At 41.5% G+C, this 23136-nt stretch overlaps 1 protein-coding gene across 1 annotated transcript in view; it reads right to left on the reverse strand.

Annotated features, from left to right (window-relative positions):
- SLC25A24 (solute carrier family 25 member 24) overlaps positions 1–23136 on the reverse strand; it is a 49019-nt gene that overhangs the window by 14681 nt on the left and 11202 nt on the right. The window contains exons 2-6 of the mRNA XM_075833372.1: positions 9016–9142; positions 4880–4967; positions 3320–3431; positions 2599–2757; positions 2135–2284 (exon numbers count right to left, since the gene is read on the reverse strand). Coding sequence (XP_075689487.1) covers positions 2135–2284; positions 2599–2757; positions 3320–3431; positions 4880–4967; positions 9016–9142 — 636 coding nt within the window. The remainder of the gene's footprint in view (positions 1–2134; positions 2285–2598; positions 2758–3319; positions 3432–4879; positions 4968–9015; positions 9143–23136) is intronic.

Raw genomic sequence — 23136 nt, forward strand, 5'->3', positions numbered from 1 at the left:
CCCCATGTGCTGCGACTGCCAGATCTAAAACTATTGGCCAAAAGTAATATAATCAAACTTATGGGAATAGGGGCATTACATTCAGGGGTGCAGAGCTTGCAACTGGGCCATGTCATCTGAGGGTACCAATGGCCATATAAGAGGATAGCAGTATTCTAAATGTTAAATTACATTTACCACTTACAATTTATCTGAGTTTCATGGACCTGGGAGTCAGACATGCATTACTTCATTGTGGTCAATTCATTCAAGGGCGTAACTAGGAAAGACTGGGCCCTCCTCCCGAGCGCCACACCCAGTCCACCCTTGTAAATAGTGCCCCCCTGTAGACAGTGCTATACAGCCCCCCCTGTAGACAGGGCTATACAGTCTCCCCATACAGTGCCATACACCCTCTCTGTAGACAGTGCTATACTTTCAAGTATGGCAAAGAGGGACAACCGATGCAGCAAGTTGCAGCAATTTTCTTTTAGGCCATGCCTCTAATTCCACCCATACACACCCGGTTCAGCCCACACAGTGTCATGCTCCCATAGTGCCTCCCACACAGTATAATACCAAAAAGCTGCCCCCCCACACAGTATAATGCCATCTACTTGCCACCATACAGTATAATGCCCCCATAGCTGCCACTATATGCAGTATACTGATGCATAGATTCCCCCATACAGTATAATGCCCACACAGATGCCCAAAACAGTATAATGTCCCATGCAGTATAATGCCCAAACAAATTCCCCCATACAGCATAATGCCCCATAGCTGCCCCATGAAGCATAATGCCCCCATAGCATATAATGCCCCCTAGCTGCCCCTATACAGTATAATGCCCCCTTACCTGCCCCTAGTGTCAGTGCCCTTGTAGTGACACAGTGCCCATGTAGATAGTACCCCTATATAGTGCCATAGTGTCCATATAGAAAGTGCCCCCCCCTGTAGATAGCGCCATTGGGACTCCCTCTAGGAGCGGAATCCCCAGCCAGAGCATGGGCCAGGGATTCCGCTCCTAGAGGGAAACCCTGATGTCACTGTCCATATATGGACAGTGACGTCAGTAGCTAATCCTTGAGCGGAATCCCCGTTGCAGACTCTGGCCGGGGATTACGCTCAAGGAGGAGCCCCTGACATCAATATCCATATATGAACAGTGACCTCAGGGGTTTCCTCTAGGAGCGGAATGCCCGGCCAAATCATCGGCAACAGGGATTCCGCTCTAGTAGTAACTACGGACGTCACTGTCCATATATGGACAATGACATCAGGGCTTCCCCGAGCACAGCGCTTAAAGTAGCGCTGTTACCGGGGAGTCCTCGGCGAGCGGAGGAGCTCCCTCTGCTCCTCCGCTCTGAACGAATTCTGAAGCAGGGAGCTGATGGTTCCCTGCTTCAGAATGGAGTTCAACTGTATATGCTCCATGAGGACGCAGATACAGTTAACAGCGGGACATACCCCCGGCCGCCCAGGGCAGCGGGACACTGCCTGGACATTTGGGAGGTATGTGTAGCCCATGGCAGAGCAGGGAGATACCTCCCTGCTTAGTTATAGCGTTCAATATTATCGGCGTCCGAAGGATGCAGATACTATTGAATGTTGCGTCGCTAACGCTGTAGCGGTCATAGTGGCTGCTAGACGCATTCCCATGGTACCAGTTACCCTATCCCATAGCGCTCTCTCAGTAGAGCTTCTATTGACCAGCGGCAATAGAGTTTGACAAAGGCCGGATTGTGGCCGAAATGTTACATATCTCTATATATTGCCTTATTATATTTCTTTGAATATTGACCAGAGGAGTGCTTGAGTTTAGCTTTAAATATTGAAGGGTGGGAACCCTATCCACAGCACCCAAATTAATTGCAGAGTGACACAGATTTGATCTACATAGCGGCTACTATGGCTACAATAGCGGTAGTTACGCCACTGAATTCATTGATTAGATACCTCATTGAATGTTTGTTTACATCTTGAAAAATTTTCAATAAAAACAAAATTGAAAATAAATAACTGGTAAATGACGGTATGGGAGCCATGGTGTAGAAGTTCAAGTTACGCCTCTGGTTGGGACCCTGCTAAGTAACTCAAAAGATAGGTGGAAGCGACAATTAATAAAGTGGCATTCAATTAATTAATCCATTACCTGCTCGTATGCCCAGAATTTCATGGCTGTCTCTGGGGCAATTTTGATGACATTTACTCCATTTCCTCTCCACAGGGACTGGATGCCTCCTTCCTTTACCATTTGCTTCAAACCACCCAACATATTTGTGTTTCCTTTAGTCCCATGAACCTGGCGAGTTGAGAAAATCAATCATCAGAACACAAAACAAATTGAAATCATAGATCATGCCGCTATAAAAAAAAAAATCATCATTCGTTGTGGAACAATCTGTAAATATATATCCCACACGTAGCAACATTTACAACTACAGTAGGCATTGCTGCCCAGCTCACAAAAGCAGGCAGTAGTCCACAATGACACTTTTTCAATCTCGCTTTATGATCACCTTTCACTTTCTAATGTCCATATATATCAGACTCGCTACTAAAGCCTGCAGAATAAGTGGACTCAATGGGGCTAGATCCAGTGTCCTGAGATGGTACCTGCATCATGACTTTCAGACGGTCGAGGGGAGCAGTTCCTGTACGGGACACAGCTCCAGCCATCCCACCAGCCAATAGATGTCTCCACCATTGACCAGTCTTCTTCTCTTCTTCAGTAAACTCATCAGGGATAGTAAGACTGTCACCAATATCCAGAACCTGAAGGTAATAATATATTGCATGAGTTAAATGGGAGCAGTTAAGTAGCCACGAACAGTCCTACTCAATACTATGTTTGCAATATTAGGAGTCATAATAAAAATATTATAGTTACAGATTATAAAGTATCTAAACTTTATGTCTAGAGAGTTTTTTACTTTCTTTAAGCTGAACCGGTCAGCACATCCATGCTGCCCGAACTTTGGCAGCATGATACATAATGACAGGTTCCCTGACTGCATCCAACTGCTCTAAAGCGTTGCAGCGTTTTAAAGAAATCAAAGCTTTAATACGTTTCGTTCATAGGAAAAAGTGTTTGCTAGGTTGCTCCCCTCCAGCTTCTCCCCACCCAGCTCGACATGATTGACAGGTTTCTCTATACACAAATAAGCAGCAGGAGCGGAGCCACCCAGCCGTGATCCAGTGGTAAAATTAGAATTTGTTTAAAATGCCACAGTGGTTTATAGTAAAACATAGTTTATTGGATTCAGCGCACCTGCCTCCAAATGCTGCCGGGAGTTAGAGCAGCATGGACATGCTGACAGGTTCCCTTTAATCTTACCGTGGAATGCTTCCAGTAACGGATAATTTCTTGAATGTTATCGGCTGGGTTAAATAGAAAATGGTCCCTCCACTCATTCCAGTCAACAGTAAGGGTCCCATCTGCATCCATACTGTCAAAATAGGGAAGGTGGAGAAAAGGATTACTGCTACAGATTTTGTAATAACATTTTTTTTTTTTTTTTTTTTTTTTAAACATGATTGAGCAGATTTATCACAGGTTAAAAACTAGACTAGACAGGCAGAAACTGGCCTAATATATCAGAACGGCACATACAGAATGATTTTGCAAAATCCTTTCGACAGTAAGACACTTCTCTTCCATACGCCACCTCAAGGCGGCCATACTTTACACCAATATTTTGCAACAAAACAATGGTGTCCCCCCCCCTACCCTGAAGAAATTTGGTGAATTTTACAACTCATGCTAGGCATGTACTCATTTTCCTTGACCGTTTAAAAAAAAAAAAAAAAAAAAAGTCTTAAAACACAAATCATTTGGCACACGCCATTTACTTCACTTTTGCAGCACTATTTGTGCCAGTCTTCGGATGCATTTAACTTAGTGAATCTCCCCCAGTGTATGCAACTGCCCTAAAATTCGATTTGAAATTTTTGCAAATTCTTACTATTTAAAAAAATCTTGCAGTCTGAGTGTTAGTATATGTCCAGATCATAAGCAAGTGAAGCAGGAACATGGCTCATTGCAATGTATCATCTATGTGTGCCGACATGCCTATGTACAGCTGAAAATGAGGCTTTTGAGCCTCTGGATGTAAACCACATTGTTCTATTCACTGCCAGAAAGAACATATCTTGAATTGGTCAGAAACGAAACTAAGGGTCCTTCAACGTGGAATGATAGATTTCTAAAAGGAGTGCCAATATAAACAAATCTTTAACTTTTCCAAAACCTGCATTCATGTTACAATAATCAGGCTTTTTTCATTAATACGAGCGTTCGTGCGATCACTTATCTTTCCTCCGCTCTGTATAAATAACAGGCGTATGTCGGTTTACACGAGTGAACGAAGTCTGCATGAAAGATGCGATCAACTGCATGAAAGATGCGACAAACAAGCAAATTATTGCTGATCATTCGATCTAACACTTGTTCAGGCGATTAGCGCCCCATATAGGAGGCACATGAAGAGTATTTCTGTACATAATAAAAAGTGAATCCTTATCACCTTGTTTCCTTATCATGACTATAACAGAAAATAATTTCCTTATCTGCAATGCAGAGGTGAGACAGAAGTTCACATAAAATGACTGTAAAAATGCAGTACTACAAAACACTAATGGAAAGGAAGGATGGAGGAAAGTGGAGTTTATCTGGTTTCATCCTCTATCTACCTTTAAGATCGAACTTCAGCACATCACTTAATTTAGATGGCTGATCTCTATGCGAGTACCCAAAATATCCCCCATTCCCTAAAAAAATGGTAAAAAAAAAATGTAGATATTGAAATCAAACAAACCCAAAGAAAGTAAACCCAATAAAATAAGTGGATGGTTGACACATGCTTGTCAGTGAACATTAAAACACAGTTTTGCTGACCTTTTGAGGATTTTCTCAGCATGGTCGGATGAAATCTTTATGCCCAAAGTCTTAAGCGAATTCATGATCTCAGATGATTCAATCTTCCCTGAAACGCAATCAGAAGAAAAAAATTATATTGAACCACCAAATGAAATGAGAAAATTACAGACTTCCACATAAAAAATATACACAGGACAAGTAATAAATGTTAGATGGCTTGAGGATCCGCCAATCACCAGAGTCCCGTCCCCCCTTAACTACACGTCTGCATTGCGGAGGAGTTGGTATGAAGCTGGACGCTGCCACCCCATACAACTCTTTGGTCGTGGAGTGAGCGTGACGGCTGTTTCCGTATGTCACATAGCGTTGTAACAAGCAGCCATGCAGGGACACTGATCAGATGAGGTCCCACTAGTGGGGCTCCCAGCAATTTTACATTTATCACTTATAGGATGGACAGATGATACATTGCTTGGAGGGAAACCCTTTAAAATAAACTGAATAAATATGGGTTTAAACACGAGGGGTTTGCAAGGATCTGATAATTATGATGATTGCTAACAACTGTACAGCAGCAAATTTCCTATCCTAAGATTACAAAGATTGATTGCGGTCTGATATTGGGAGATCGGACACCTCCGACAGCCCCTCATCTCCCACAGGAACAAAGGATAGACCACAATAAAATCCTACATGCTCAATCTTTTCCCCCGAAATGTGCCGGGGGACAGCCGGGAGGATTCTGTACACATGAGATCGTTTGGTGTTCTTGCCAAAATCGTCAGGTTCAGACAACTTTTATGAAGTGTTTGTCCAGCTTAAAAAGTGATTCCCATATACATTTACCAGTATAGAAAACCCATTACACGGGTTTGCTAGCCAAGGGAATGATGATTAGTATTGGTTTTGCCATAACGCCTTGTTTTGGGAATTGGTTTCTTGTTGTTCCTGGCGTTCCTCTGCACTCATAGTTGCTCCTCTTAGTCCCCATGCACACCACCGTAAAAAGTCTCCGTAATTGCGGACCACAATACGGTCCGCAATTACGGACCCATTCAGTTCTATTGGCCGCGGACACCTTCCGCATCGCTACGGATGCGTGTCCGTGCCATAGAACTGTACCGGGAATTATGGAACATGTCCTATCTTTCGTGTTTTACGGGCCGTTCTCCCATACTTTGTATGGGAGCATGGCCCAAAAATGCGGGTGGTCGGCAATCGTGGGCCGTGATTACGGGCACGGCCGTGTGCATGGGGCCTTATTCTCTGAGCTTCTATTTTCCTTTGTCATTTAGCGATTATGTCTCCTTTGGACAAATTTATTCTTTATGGCGGTATTTTCTTAGTGCATTTACAACCTTTAAGGCAATTATACTCTTTAAAACAATTACACCTTTTGGGTGTTTTTTAGCCTCTCCGGACATTTATTAGCTTTCCCCCCTCTTCAACACCTTTGGCTTTCCCCAATCCCACTCTAATCCACCACTCTCACTCAAATATCCACAACTCGACCACTCCTACTCGAATATCCACCACTTGACCACTCCCACTAGAAAATCCTATGCTCCAAATCGATTGTCCACCACGTCCAGTAACACTTACCTGTTGTTGTTACTTCTATCGTCAAAATGAAATAAGGAATTGGAAAGAAATTGGGTTTGGCTCGTATCATAGAGTTTGGTTGTATTTGGTAAGAGAGAGAAAAGCAGAAACAGAGTAAAAAAAAAAACAAAAACAAAAAAAAAACAAAAAAAAAAAAACTCAACTGTGCCGACGACACCACGTTCTCGCCCAATATATATATATACACGATAGCATACCACCCAACCCTGCCCTACCTGGTGAGGATGATGCCAGCCGTCACATCCAGGCAGAAAGTGAGTGAACTGGGGGGGCCAAACAATGCGTGCTCGCTCTATTCTGCACTATAGAAGTTAAAAATCAAGTGTGCCATAAATGGGAATTACCCTTTAGGTAAAGTGAAAATAGCTGCAGTGGTCCTACGGTTTTCCTCTACCCAATAGTTTCATGAAAGCACAACTAAGCGTTGTTTTCCCTGGACAAGGAGCAACATCTTGACAGTATCTTTAACCCCTTGACTTGATTGCTTAACTAGCACGGTTAACCGCGTAAAAAAATTAAATACGCCAGAATGGATGTTTTTTGGTCACCTTAGTGCAAAAACAAAATGTAATAAAAAGTGATCAAAAAACTTGGATGTACCAAATAATTATACCAATAACCACTACAGTTGGTCCAATAATAAAAACAATAGGGTATCACAGCACCCAATGCAAAATAATATGGGTGCAAGCCTCAACAGAACCTGATCCAAAGTCCTTTGATGTAGTCCAAATAGAGAGAGAGAGAGAGAGAGAGACGCGACAGCACACCCAAAAAATTAGGAATTTAATTACCCAAATATGCAACGTTTCAATCCAATAGGACCTTCCATTGAGAAAGGTCCTATTGGATTGAAACGTTGCAGATTTGGTATTTGGGTGAACAAATTCCTAATTTTTTGGATGTGCTGCCTTGTCTCTCTCTATTTTGGCAATAAAAAAAACCCTCACCCTGCTCAAATCGGTGAAAAAATAAAATAATTTATGGCTTTCAGACTATGGCGACAAAGTTATTTTTTTTTAACGAAAAAAAAAAAATTCCTTTGGAAAAAGTAGTAAAACATAATAAAAATGACACAAATTTGGTATCGCCGTAATCGTATTGACCAGAGGAATAAAGTTAAGTTGTCATTTTTACCACAAGATGAAAGACGTAAAAATGAGACCCAAACAAAAAAAACAATGAAGGAAATCACAATTTTGTGCAATTGCACCCCACAAAGAATTTTTTTTTTTAGTTTCCAAGTACATTATATGGTATGTCAAATAGTGTCTATTGAAACTACATCTCCTCTTGCAAAAAATAAGCCTTCACACCGTTCCATTGATGGAAAAATAAAAAAAGTTATGGCTCTTGGAAGGATGTGAAAAAGTAAAAAAACAAAAAAAAAAGCCTGTGGCGCAAAGGGGTTAAACGTAAAGCTGCCCATACAAATATCAATTTGCCTCTAATTCAACCAGCTCTCCATGTGGACTCTGATCATTAAAAGGTGTATATAATGCGATATATATGCAACAATCCAAACTATTTTTGGGCAGAGAAGATCTTTTCAATTGTAGCAAGTATTGTTAATGTACATTGTTGGACATGAATATTCTACCAGGTAGGCTTTGAATCAGTAATGTCCTAGCAAATTCTACAAGACCAAAACCGGTCATGGAAGATGGAACAGATTTCCTTTGGTTGGAACAAAGCATTTTAGTTCCGTAAATATAATGATCATAGTTTAATGTTTATTGAGACACAGTGTTTCACCAATATTGGTCATTAAAAAAACTTTGGTCAGGTCCTTACACTTGTGATTATTGGGATATATAATATCTATATATTTCTTTTTCTCCAGGATCTGCTGATGGCAGACATCAGGGTTCACTCTGGCAATTGTGACAAAATACCTAATAACTGCTCAATCACTGGTGAGGACGCTGCCAAACAAGTCCTCATAGGTCAGCCTCCTGGACTCTCAGAATGGGTAATAAATAGGATTTTTTTTTTTTTAAAAAACAGTTACTAGCCAATTTAATATATACATTCTGTAAACCAATTAAGGATTTGTTCACATCCGCGTCAGGGTTCCATTCTGGCGTTCCGTCGGAGCTTTCCATCAGAACGGAACCCTGACTAAAACAAACGGAAGCCATAGGTTTACGTTTGCATCACCATTGATTTCAATGGTGACGGATCCGGTGCAAATAGTTTCCGTTTGTCTCAGTTGTGCAAGGCTTCCGTCGTTTTGACGGAATGAATAGCGTTGTCAACTATGGTATGGCTTCCACCAAAACAACGGAACCCTTGCACAATGAATAGAAATGGAAACCATTGGTACCGGATCAGTTACCATTAAAATCAATGGTGATGCAAATGGAAACGGAAATGGTTTCCGTTTGTTTCAGTCAGGGTTTCCGTTCATGGGTTCCGCTGAGAGAAAAACTCTGACGGAACGCCTGAACGGGGACCTGAAGCCTAATACAGCATTATAGCAAATAATTCAGCACCTACGATACAATGTTGACTTATTATGAATGTCTCACCATCTTTATTTTTGTCCAGGCTGGTAAAGGCAATTTTCATTTTTTTCTCATGTTCTTCCAAATATTTCATAAATTCCCCAAAATCCAGCTGTCCATCCTTGTTCGTATCACCAGCTGCGACAATTTTCTATGTAGAAAAATTTTAGGCATTAATAATAAAATAGGTTATTGGGCACCATTAGTTAACATTTTAAATTATAATATAAGATGCAAAGACGATTCAGAAGTGGCGAGGTACATTCTTACTTTACTTCTCAGCTAGAAAACAGTTTATGGGCTTCATGTACTAAACGTAGTGAAACCAACAACTGGACAAGTTACCCACAGAAACAAACCTGATAACTGCGTTTATGTACAGACCCGCTACTAAAAAAAATAAAAGCTGAAATCCGATTGCTATGGGTAACATCTTCAGTTCTTATATTAGAAACTAGTTTTAATACACGTTGTGTAGCATCCTTAGGCCTGATTCACAGGAACGCTGCGCATCTTGCACATGAAAAACTACAGTTTTTCACGTCCGAGGTGCATCCGTGCTCAGCGCTGTGGGACGCGATGTCACGCATCCCCCATAGTTGAGAGTTTATGGAGGGATGCGTGAAAAGAACGGACATGTCCTATTTTCGAACGGACCCTTCACACGGTACGTTGAAACAGCGGCTGTGTGAACGGCCACATTGAATTACATAGGTCCGTGGGACGGCCGCTGTTTCAACTGCTGTCCAAAGGACGTTTAACACGCTCGTGTAAATAAGCCCTAACTGTGTAAAGTACAAGTTAAAAGGAACATATATGATCACGTATGTCTTGTGATTCAGATATGATTGGATTATACTACTCCTTACATTATGACTGTACGAATTACAGTATGCGCAGATTTGAGTGTAGCATGTGGCAAGGGTCGTTTCTCTATTCCACTCTATTTTGCAGACAGTTATGGATAGCCTTTAAGACGGAAGCACTTATTCATAAAGTCACTCCTCTTCATAGGAAGCAGAATGGCGTAGCTTTAGCGGGGTTAAGAGGTTGAAGTCTGAGGGTAAAAAAGGTCCCTATGCCCCATAGGAGTAGACCAATTCTAAAATGGCACTTGAGAGTCCAGGGGCCCTGTTAAAGCTCCTGGGCCCCAATGCAAGATGTACAGCTGCTCTGTATACAGGTTACAAAGCAGCTGTATCCCAAACAGTCAAAATCATTTTTTTATAAAAAGCAATTAGAAAGTTGCACAAAAACACATTGATACACATTTTTATTTAAAAAAAAAAAGTTTTCAAAGTGTACATAGCCTTTAAAGGTGCTTAACAACAGCCCTTCTATACCCACTCACAGGCAGAATCTGTCTGGCACGTTATTTATAAAGAGGAACAGTCAGCTCTACTGAAATGTCATCTCAATAAATACTTATATTCTGCATAAAACAACTATTCGGTAGCATCTTGTCTTAGAACTCTAATTCCTCCTGTACGAATAAACCGACAACTGGGCGTTACGATTCCCCACGTGAATGGGGAGGGTCCCTATACACTGACAGTGCTCAATCAATGTAGACTGTGTCAGACTGTATGGGGACACATCCTATTGACAAAGGGCATGGTAACGCCTCGTTGTCTATTCATATATTTCCAGTAGGAATCACAGAGGAGAAAGACAACACACCCCTAGGAAAACATTCTTCAGCATTGTTATTTAACCCCTTGAGTACCCAGCTCATTTTGGCCTTGAGGACCAGACCCATTTTTTCAAATCTGACATGTGTCACTTTATGTGGTAATAACTCCGGAATGCTTTTACCTATCCAATTGATTCTGAGATTGTTTTCTCGTGACATATTGTACTTTAGGTTAGTGAAAAAAATTTGTCGATAAATTTATTGCTTATTTGTGAAAAACACCAAAATTTAGAGAAAATATGAAGAAATTATGATTTTTCACATTTTAAATCTATCTGCTTGTAAAACAGATAGTAATACCACACAAAATAGTTACTATTTCACATTTCCCATATGTCTACTTTATGTTTGCATCGTTTTTTTAACATCCTTTTATTTTTCTACGACGTTACAAGGCTTAGAACTTTAGCAGCAATTTCTCAAATTTTCAATAAAATTTCAAAAGGCTATTTTTACAGGGGCCAGTTCAGTTCTGAAGTGGTTTTGAGTGCCCTATATATTAGAAACCCCCATAAAACACCCCATTTTGAAAACTGCACCCCTCAAAGTATTCAAAACAGCATTCAGAAAGTGTTTCAACCCTTTAGGCGTCTTACAGGAATTGAAGTAAAGTAGAGCTGAAATTTGAAAATTTCATTTTTTTTTACAAAATTCATTTGTAATACATTTTTTTCTGTACCACAGAAGGTTTTACCTGAGAAACGCAACTCAATATTTATTGCCCAGATTCTGCAGTTTTTAGAAATATCCCACATGTGGCCCTAGTGTGATAATGGACTGAAACACAGGCCTCAGAAGCAAAGGAGCACCTAGTGGATTTTGGGGCCTGCTTTTTTTAGAATATATTTTAGGCACTATGTCAGGTTTGAAAAGGTCTTGTGGTGTCAAAACAGTGGAAACACCCAAAAGTGACCCTATTTTTTAAACTACACCCCTCAGGGAATTTATCTAGGGGTATAGTTAGCATTTTGACCCCACAGGTATTTTGCTATGTTTATTGGAGTTAGTCTGTGAAAATGAAAATCTACTTTTTTTCTGGAAAAACGTAGAAATTTCGAATTTTTGCAAGGAATAAAGGACAAAAAGCACCCTAACATTTGTAAAGCAATGTCTCCCGATTACGGCAATACCCAATATGTGGTAATAAACTGTTGTTTGGACCCACAGCAGGGCTCAGAAGGGAAGGAACGCCATTTGGATTTTGGAGTGCTGATTTTACTGGAATGGTTTTCGGTGCCGTGTTATGTTTGCAATGCCCTGGAGGGACCTAAACAGTGGAAACCCCCCAAAAATGACCCCATTTTGGAAACTATACCCCTCAAGGAATTTTTCTAGTGGTATAGTTAGCATTTTGACCCCACAGGTTTTTCGCTGCATTTATTGCAATTAGTCTGTGAAGATGAAAATATACTTTTTTTTCTGAAAAACTTAGAAATTTCGAATTTTTGCAAGGAATAAAGGACAAAAAGCACCCCAACATTTGTAAAGCAATTTCTCCTGATTACGGAAATACCCCATATGTGGTCATAAACTTCTGCTCAGAAGGGAAGGAGCACCATTTGGATTTTGGAGCGCAGATTTGGTTGAAATGGTTTTCAGGCGCCATGTTGCATTTGAAGAGCCCCTGAGGTATTAGTACAGTGGAAACCCCCAAGAAGTGACCCCATTTTGGAAACTACACCCATTGAGGATTTTGTTTTAGGGGTGTAGTGAGCATTTGGACTCCACAGATGTTTCATAGAAGTCATAAACATTGGGCAGTGAAAGTGAAAATTTGCATTTTTTCCAATAAAAAGTTGATTAAGCCCCAAACTTTTCATTTATACAAGGGGCAATAGGAGAAAGAGCACTGCTCAATTTGTTACCCATTTTCTCTTGATTACAGCAATACCCCATATGTGGCCGTAAACTGCTATATGTGCACATGGCAAGGGTCAGAAAGGAGGGAGCACCATTTGGTTTTTGATCACAGATTCTGCTGGAATATTTTTCAGGCATCATATTGTGTTTTCAGAGCCCATGAGGTACCAATATAGAGGAAACTCACAAGATGTGACCCAATTAAGAAAACGACACCGCTCAAGGTATTCATCTAGTGGTATAGTGAGAAATTTTACTTTTCAGATTAGGAATTAAAACAAAATTGGTAGAATTTTAATTTTTATTTATTTTACAAACGCGTGGGTTTGATGAAACATTTTGGGGATGTATCAAGCACCAATGAGAAAAAAAAGAACTCACAATTCATTCATTTTTTTTTCCTGTGTTCATTGATACCCTATATAGGACCTTTTTGTATTGAGGCACACGGTGAGGCCCGGAAGTGAAGGTGTACCATGAGCCTCTTCAAGGCCTAGTTTTTGCTTGGGTGATTTTGGGCCACCATGGTGGTATTCATCTAGGGGTATAATGATTTTTTGTTTTGTTTTATATATCCAATTGGTGCACAAGTGGACAATTTTTAAATGAAGGTGACATAAAATTTAAGATGAAGTTTATATGGACATCCTGAAAATGGCATGAAAAAAATTAGTAGTCCACTGAAGAATGGTAAATTCTGAAACATTCTTTCATGCAAAGCCCTGGTTTGGAGGGGCAAGTGCTGCATTGATATATTGTATCCTTTCGGATACCCCTCTTCGCGCACACGCGACATCGTTTTTGTGGATGGCTCTTTTTTTCGGTTGGGGGGACTTCACTGGGGAAGTGCTGGCCAGGGACAATTCTATTTGCCTCACTTCCTGAAGCCCTGCTACTCGCTCCTTCCTCTTGGTCTTTAAAAATTAATTTTTTAATTACTTTTTCAAGGTACTCGAGGTACCTAGAACGATTGCCAGCACTTCGGTACAAAATAAAAGAATTGAGGAGGGCCATTTCAATTAAATATACGGACAGTTTTTTGTACCATACTTTCGTCTTTCGCATGGCACAGTATGGCTTCATTAGTTGATCTCCCAAATCCACCCCTCCCATATGCTTGTTGTAGGCCTGTATGCATACAGGCTTTGAAACAGTGGTGCTTGTTCCACGCACTGAAACTGGGCTTGTGGTGTTGCCATGCATGGTGGAGAGCATGAGGACCTCTTTTTTGTCCCTGAATTTTACCAGGAGCACATTTTCATCATATCGTGCCCTGGTTTCGCCAACTGACAGTTTCTCAGCAAGAAAAGGCTTTGGGAGGTATTTTAGATTCCTGCGAGCAGTGCCACAGGCCATTGTTTTCCTTTCAACAAGGCACTTAAAAAGCGGAACGCTGGTATAAAAGTTGTCGAGGTATAGGTGGTACCCCTTATCCATCAGAGGATGCAGCAGGTCCCACACTATTTTACCGTTTGTGCCAAGAACTGGGGGGCACTCTGGGGGACTAATCTGTTTGTCTTTCCCCTCGTACAGACGAAAGGAGTGTGTGTATCCAGACTGGCTCTCGGACAGTTTATATATTTTTATGCCATATCTGGCTCTTTTGTTTGGCAAGTATTGTCGGAAATGAAGCCGTCCTTTGAAATGGACTAACGATTCATCAATGGCTATGTTTTTTTCAGGAACATAAACTTCTGCAAAAACCAAATTAAAATATGTGATGATGGGCCTAATTTTGAACAGCCTATCAAAATTTGGATGATCCGGGGGGGGGCACTGCTCATTGTCAGCAAAGTGCAAAAACTTTAAAAGGGCCTCAAAACGTTTTCGCGGCATCACAGCACGGAATACAGGTGTATCGTACAAAATATCTGTGGACCAATACGATTTGATGGTGGGCTTTTTTACAAGGCCCATGTGGAGCAAGAGCCCCCAGAAGGTTGCAATTTCATTTGCATTGGTTGGGTGCCAAGCTTGGGTTCTGGCATAATGGGATGTCGGATTTTTGCCTAAGAATTGTTGTGCATATAAATTTGTTTGCACAACCATTAGGTCAACTAAAGTATCCGAAAAAAAACATTTAAAAAAATCTATTTCCTGAAAGTCAGTTGGATTTATTTTTATGCCAGGGGCAGAGGTAAACGCAGGAATTTCAGGTGTGTAAGAGGTAGGCGGTAGCCATACGGGGTCACTGGTGCTGGGGTCACTGGTGCTGGGGTCACTTGTGCTGGGCTCATTCGGATCACTAGCCCTGCTTCGTTTCTGAGGGGGTTCCTCATCACTGGAGGAGGATAACACAAACTCAGATCCACCCTCACTGGCGCTATCTGTATCTGAACATAAAATGGCATATGCCTCCTCCACGCTAAATAGACGAGACATTACGGGTGTGTAATAACACTGCACTAACCCTGACGTGCAAAACTAAATTCCTGAACAGTATTGGCAAGGAAACTGTGACGTGCAAAAGTAGCACACAAAATTACTACTAAATTACTAAAACTTTTTTTGTATTTTTTTTTTTTTGTTTTTTTTTTTTTTTTTATATTTTTTTTATGAAGAACTAAAGGATAGGGCAGTAAAGAGGGCTGATGGGCACTAAAGGGGGCTAATATACTGATGGGCACTAAAGAAAAGTATTATATAGGTTTGATTGTTACTAGGGAGGACTGATGGGCACTATAATGAGCAGCAAAGGGGGCTGGTGGGCACTAAAGATTGCTGGTGGGCACTAAAATGGCTGATGGGTACTAAAGATGGCTGGTGGGCACTGGAGAGGGCTGCTGGGCACTAAAGGGGGCTAATATACTGATGGGCACTAAAGAAGAGTATTATATAGGTTTGATTGTTACTAGGGAGGACTGATGGGCACTATAATGAGCAGCAAAGGGGGCTGGTGGGCACTAAAGATTGCTGGTGGGCACTAAAATGGCTGGTGGGTACTAAAGATGGCTGGTGGGCACTGGAGAGGGCTGCTGGGCCCTAATGGGCACTAAAGAATATTATTAGTTATATTCTGAGGGATGATGGGCACTATAAAGGGCAGATGGGAACTATAAAGGGCAGATGGGCACTATAAAGGGCAGATGGGCACTAAAAACGCTGTTTTTCCACTGTTTTCAACTGTAGTTCTGTCACTCTCCGATCTCCTCACAGTTCTCACAGAAATGAGGAGATCAGAGACGCTGACAGGAGCTTTCTCCGGTTTCCTACGTCATAGATAGCTGTCATTGGTCAGTCTCTAAAGACTGACCAATCACAGCAATCGCCGACATCGGGGCATGCAGATCTGTCCCCAGCACGGCAACAGAGGCGGTCAGCTATCACTGACAGCTGCCGCCATGTCGCTATCACTTTGTGATTTCACAGAGTGACAGTTTGATCCTTCGACGTAATAGTACGGCGAAGGTACGCTGGCATATGCGGCCAGCGACGTACTATTACGGCGAAGGTACGCAAGGGGTTAATGGGGGATTACAAGTATTTACTAAACCATGTCAGGAAAGCTAATGCTGGCTTCACACGACCTATTTTCAGACGTAAACGAGGCGTATTATGCCTCGTTTTACGTCTGAAAATAGGGCTACAATACGTCGGCAAACATCTGCCCATTCATTTGAATGGGTTTGCCGACGTACTGTGCAGACAACCTGTCATTTACGCGTCGTCATTTGACAGCTGTCAAACGACGATGCGTAAAAATACAGCCTCGTCAAAAGAAGTGCAGGACACTTCTTTCAGACGTAATTTGAGCCGTTCTTCATTGAACTCAATGAAGCACAGCTCAAAATTTACGGCTGTCAGAGAAGCCTCGCAAAATGCGAGGAGGAGCATTTACGTCTGAAACGAGGCAGCTGTTTTCTCCTGAAAACAGTCTGTCTTTTCAGACGTAAAAGCCTGCTACCGTGTGCACATACCCTAACAAGTACTCTTTAAGTAATGCACAGGACAAACTTTGTATACACGTCCTGCTATACACAAACACACACACCATGACAGTTTGTAGCAACAGTGTCAGTCCATAGGAACACATTCAGAACAGAGGGGCAGGTCATGGATTCGCGCTGTCTCTCCATCCATTCTCTATGGGAGATAGCTGAACGCCGGAATCGGCTATCTACGGAAGTCCCATAGAAAATTAATGGAGCGGCAGCGCGCATAAGTGACCTGCTGCTCCGTTCATAAGGGGATTTGGGACTCCCGTTCTCTTGATTGGTGGGGGCTCTAAATGTGGGACTTCCAGAAATCAAACACTTATCAGCAATCCTGTGGATAGGTGATAAGTTGTTGTGGTGGAATAACCCCTTCAAAACATTTTACCAGCAATAGCAAGCACCAATGTTATTGCATAATAAGACGTTAATTGTCCACACTCAGCCTACTTATTATTTGAATTGGATGCCACACATTTGTCAGTGTCAGAACTAGGTCAAGTGTGAGATTGGCGTCAGTGGAAGATTGTAGCGGCAAGACAGCATAGAGCCAGAGACACTAACATTTAGCAGCCGGACATCTGCACACTGCCTGCCTGCACAGCCTCAAAAGTCAAGAGCGGAGGTCAGAGGAGGATACGGACTTCATTACAATGATTCATTGTTCACCAGTTCAGGACCGGGCTATTTTGCGCCTTCAGGACCAGAAACCGTTCAGCCATTTTTAGCACGTGTTAGTTAAATGGCTATAACTTTTTTATTTGTTCTGCTAACGACTTGATTTTTGCGAAGTTTTTTTCCGTAGACAATGCAGGTTTCATTTTTTATCGTTTTTATACACACCTTTTTTGCTATTTTATTCATAAAGTTTGAAAATAGTAAAAAAATAAGTTTTTTTACGTTTCAGCTATTTTTTTTTGGTCATAACATAGTTTTACCCTAAAATAGACCTTTTATTTGTGATCGTCATTGTCTACCGTAAATCTTAATATATTACATGTCTATATTAGGGTAATTGGGTCAGCGCTAGCGTTACAACAATGATTGGCGGGGGGGGGATGTTTTTTTTTGGGGTGGGTATTTTATGTGTATTTATTATTTAAAAATTTTTTGCACTTTATTATTTTTTTATTACTATGGTCTGTCCCCCAAAAGGTCAAAAAAGACCTTTGGGGAACTTTATATATATATATTTATTTTTTTCTTTCTTTTACACCATGTTTTTCCACTGTAACTGGGGCTGCACAGCAGCCCCAGTTACAGGGGAAATCAGCCCTCTCATAGTGCCGATTGTCACTAATAGGGCTGTGCTGGGTCTAGTAAGACACAGCAGCAGTCTGTCACGAACGGCACCCGGCGATCATGTGACCAGTCACATGATCACCGGGAGGAATAGACACAGCGCCGCTGCTGCTGTCTCTATTCCTATACACAGCGTTCATTGAGCGCTGTGTAAAAAGACAATCGGAGAAGACAGAAGCAGTGAAAGCTGCTTCTATTCTCTCCTCAGGGTTCCCGGCAGTCACTGACAGCCGGAGATCCGACATTCAGCTGCCCGATCGCGCGGGCAGCAAGTTAAAACCCGAGCCGTAAAAAGTCTGTGGCTCGGGTTTTAAGGACCCTGCCCGCTGGCCGTAAAAATACAGCCAGCGGTCGGGAACCAGTTAAAGATGAGCGAATTACCCGAAATTCATTTAGGAGCCGATTCTATCAAATTGGCTGTTCGATTCAGTCAGAATAAATTTGCAGCGAATCGCAAGTTCCCCAAATGCCCTACCAAAAGTGGTCCAAGCAAGGACAACCAATGAACCGGCGACAGCTTCACGAGTGCCCAAGGCTCATTGATGTGAATGGGGAACGGAGTCTGATCCCACAGAAGAGCTACTGTAGCAGAAATTGCTGAAAAAGTTATTGCTTGCTGTGGTAGAAAGGTGTCAAAACACAGTGTATCACAGCTTGCTCTATCTGGGGATGTAGATGCAGACCAATCAGAGTGCCCATGCTGACCCCGGTCCACCGCTGAAGGTGTCTGCATTGGGCATTAGAACTGGACCATAGAACATTGAAAGAAGCCGGCCTGGACTCCTGATTCACGTTTTCTTTCAAAATCATGTGGATGGCACCAGGATGCACTATGGTACGAAAGCAAGGTGGCGGAGGCAGTGTGATCCTCTGTGCAATGTTCTGCTGGGAAGCCTTGGGTAGTGGAAATTATGTGGATGTTACTTTGACACGTACCATCTACCTAGACATTGTTGAATATCAAGTACACGAATATTAAAGTACACTTCATGTCAATGGTATTCCCTAGTGGCAGTATTTCAGCAGGATAATATTCCCTACCGCACGGCAAAACCCAGCCTTAATCACCAAAAAGTAAGCAACGTTTCGGTTCACATCTGAACCTTTTTCAAGTAGTCGCAAAGTGGCAAGTAAATTCAGTAATAAATTCATTAATACATTTATTAAATCATAATTTACCAAATGTACATCATTCCAAGTGTGTGCATACATCATAGTTGTATACTTTCAATACATAATTGTTCAACTATCCAAATAATCGTGCAAAATTTTAGAGTAATCTATAAATTAAAAAGATATAAAATTTATTAAATACATAAATTAAGAGGGTACAGAGGACAATCATATATTATAATTAACACTTTACTTCGCTGTAAAGTAGAGTGTACATAGCGGCGTCCTTTACAGCATTATAAGTTCGTAATGTACTAATTATAATATGTTTGGCCTCTGCACCCTCTTAATTTATATATTTAATACTCTAATAATAATTATAATACTACAGGCCACGTATGGCCAGTTAGGCTCTGTGCACATCACGTTATTTTGCGGTTCTTACAAAAATAGCACAGTCCTGCCGCAATGAAAATTGTGCCATAAAAAACAAGCAAAAACAACTCATAAATACACCTTATAGACTTATAGCTCATAGACATGAGATATTTTTGGGAAATTCTGCAGACCATAAAGGCTAGAGCTCTTACTTTTGTATTAAGACTTTTTTCTATAGAGAAACCTTAAAGGGGTTTTTCCATCCGAGACATTTATGACATATCTACAGGAAATCGCAAGTGCCCCAATTGCTCTAAAAACTTGTGTCTGACTCTCAGATGTCTTCTAGCACTGTATCCAACCAGTAGCATTTCTTGGTTTGGCTTTTTATAGTGGATATGAATCATCCACCTATAACCCTGATCATTGAGGAAAAGTATAACCTCAGTGTATTTTGGGAAGGCTGCCTACAAGGCATTGTGGTGAAGTCTGCCCGAGGTCATGTGAGGCCACCATTTTGCCGTGATTCGTGTGGCCCAAAGATCCAAAGTTTCAGGAAAATGGTTACCGAATTAGTTTATGCAGAATGGATTAGCTAATCTCTGTCCCTAACCTCAATGTCTATGGTGGGCCCCTGACAGACTCCAAGCATGTTCAAAGTGTCTCACTAAACAGTCTAGTAGTTTATGACATGGCACACGTTCAGACCTGCCATTTTGCATTCTGTGCTGTTGGAAACGGTGGGTCAACAGTCATTATATAAAATATAATTTTATAACGTTTCATAGAGTCAGTTACTAAAGGACAGTAGAGTAGATTAGCTGGCAGAGTACTCAGAGAATGTGTGTATATAAAAAGGTGTGTGAGGCAGGTCACTGCTTGCATGTACAAAAGGTTCCTTTCTACGGAGGTAGGAGGAACGAACATTGAGAATATCCTGTGAAAATGAAGATAGTCCATTACTATTTACATAGAATATTCTTTATACTGTGGTGACCGCAATAGTAGTCACTACTAAGGAAGGAGTCCCTTTAGTAGAATCCTCTGAAAATCCTGGGACTTCTAGTTCTACATATGCCAACAATCACAGAACCTTTGATTCCAGGAACAGCATATGCAACATTAAATGACTGGAGCAAGATAAATAATTGCATCTAAAAACAGATATCCCGTGACTCAGTACGGTTCCACGTAGCCATAGTTTCATGCGGACGAAATCCACACCCACATGCAACGGCAAATTGCCACACGATTATCCCGGTAAAACTGTGGATTCAATCACGTGGCCGACAACAACGTGGGAAAGTACCCTAAGTGTCTATTCATACAGTAAGGTCAAACTGGCGTTTATTGTTGCAATTACAACAAAACTGCGCGATTTTACAACCCTTCAATTGAATTTACATTCGCACCAGGACAAATTATATATATATATATATATATATATATATATATATATATATATACACACACACACACATATACACACACTGTATACACACACACTAGTACATATAGACGACAATAATTATTCCAATATACACTACACATACAAAGTTACAATATCCAGTCCAAACATAATATTCAAAACCAAAATTTATTACACCTAAAAATATCAAATATATAATATACAATTATGACAATAATCTGTTAAGTTTCTGCAGATAAAAAAAACAAAACAAAAAAAAAACAAGGAAAATGGGAAAAAGGATATAAAGAAAAATTGGTCTGGAAATCTGGTTCTGTCAACAATTGAGTGTGATGATAACTGTAAGGGTATGTTCACACGAGGGCGTCCGTTACGGCTGAAATTACGGGGATGTTTCAGCCTGAAAACATCCCCGTAATTTCAGCCGTACCGGCATGTGCAGGCGCTTGAACGCCGCGTCCATTACGGCCGTAATTAGCGCTGCTATTCATTGGAGTCAATGAATAACGGCTCCAATTACGGCCAAAGAAGTGACAGGTCACTTCTTTGACGCGGGCGTCTATTTACACGCCGTCATTTGACAGCGGCGCGTAAATATACGCCTCGTGTGAACAGACAAACATCTGCCCATTGCTTTCAATGGGCAGATGTTTGTCAGCGCTATTGAGGCGCTATTTTCAGACGTAATTCGGGGCAAAAACGCCCGAATTACGTCCGTAAATAGGCCGTGTGAACATACCCTAAGGGCTCATTCAGACGAGCGTAATACTCGTCCGCGTGCTGTGCGTTGAAATAACTCACAGTACACGGCCCTGTGGGGCTATTCAGACATGCGTCAGTTTTCACCCAGCATGTCTGAAACTCACTGCATGTCCTATATTGGTGCATTTTTGCGCACCTAGTCGCTTACTGAAGTCTATGGGTGCTTTTTTTAAAAGCGCTTACACAGACGTGAAAAAGGCTCGCCACTTGCAAAGGACAATGACGCCAAAATGCAACGCACATGGACATGAAATGTAGGAAAAATGCATGCAAATCGGATACGCTTGCCTATTACAGGGCCCAATATGGGCTGTGAAAAAGAGCGCTGATCAACGATGCAGTTCGCTGATCGGCGCTGGTTTGCTGCTTTCACAAGGAGCAATGATCAGTAATGTATGGAGACAAGCGATCGTTACTACCATCACATCTCACTGTTTACGCAGGGAGATGTGCTGCCGACAACGATAATATTTATTGATGCATAGAGGAGCAGATCAGCCGTGATCAGCAGCTGATCATTCCCCTGTTTACCCGATCATTGACCAGTGTAAAAGCGCCTTAAACCAGTCTTGTCATATTGAAATGTAATGCTGTATAATTCCCGATGGCAGTCCATCGTCTGCTCATCGTGTCAGCAAGCACAGGGTTTTTATAGTAAACGGATTCCCTTGCTGTGCATCTGTACTTGATACTTTTAGTTCTCCACAATGCTTTTTGTCTAAGGGTTTATTCACATGTCCTTACGGTACTATTGTTTCTGAACGGCATTCTGCGGACACTGCTTATTGGGGACACTCTGCTGGCAGTATTGCTTATGTGGTTCATTCTGCCAGCACTGCTTATTAGGGTGGCATTCCATTTTATTATGGTATGGTCAATGTTGCCACTTTTGGATGCTATTATGGAGGCGTGACCTATACTCATGGACGAGGTTTACATTGAAACTCGCTTGGTTCTATTCGCCGCTGACACCTTTCCGTATCGCTATTGATAGGTGTCCGTGCCGTAGAACTGTGCCGCAAAAAATAGAACATGTTCTATCTTTTGCGTTTTACGGACCGTGCTCCCATACTTTGTATGCAATCGCGGGCCGTGATTATCGTGGTATTTTTTCATGTTTCCATCCACATAAAAGAAACCTTGAAATATTACACTGGCCACTAGAGCAGTCACAATAAGGGTATGTTCACACGCGGAGTCAAAAACGTCTGAAAATACGGAGCTGTTTTCCATTGAAAACAGCTCCTGATTTTCTGAAGTTTTTTAAGCCACTTGTGATTTTCGCAGCGTTTTTTACAGCCGTTTTTGGAGCTTTTTTCAATAGAGTCTATGAAAAACAGCTCGAAAAACAGCTCCAAAAACGTCCCAAGAAGTGTCCTGCAGTTCTTTTTCGCAGCCGTTTTATTTTACGCGGCCATTTTTCAAAATGGCCACGTAAAAAAATGCCCCATAGGAACAGAAGGCAATTTTTCCCATTGATTTCAATGGGCAGATGTTTGGAGGCGTTCTGCTTCCAATTTTTCGGCCGTTTTTCGGGCGTTTACGGCCAGAAAAACGGCCAATAAAAAAAAAACTGTGGCCACATTTAGGCTACGAGCGTGACACATTTATACACGTAAAAAACCCACGTTAAATCTGTTCATGTGAGTTGCATTATGCATCAGTGTGCTTTGCGA

The sequence above is a fragment of the Rhinoderma darwinii genome, chromosome 7 (assembly GCF_050947455.1).
Source record: "Rhinoderma darwinii isolate aRhiDar2 chromosome 7, aRhiDar2.hap1, whole genome shotgun sequence".
NCBI lineage: Eukaryota > Metazoa > Chordata > Amphibia > Anura > Rhinodermatidae > Rhinoderma > Rhinoderma darwinii.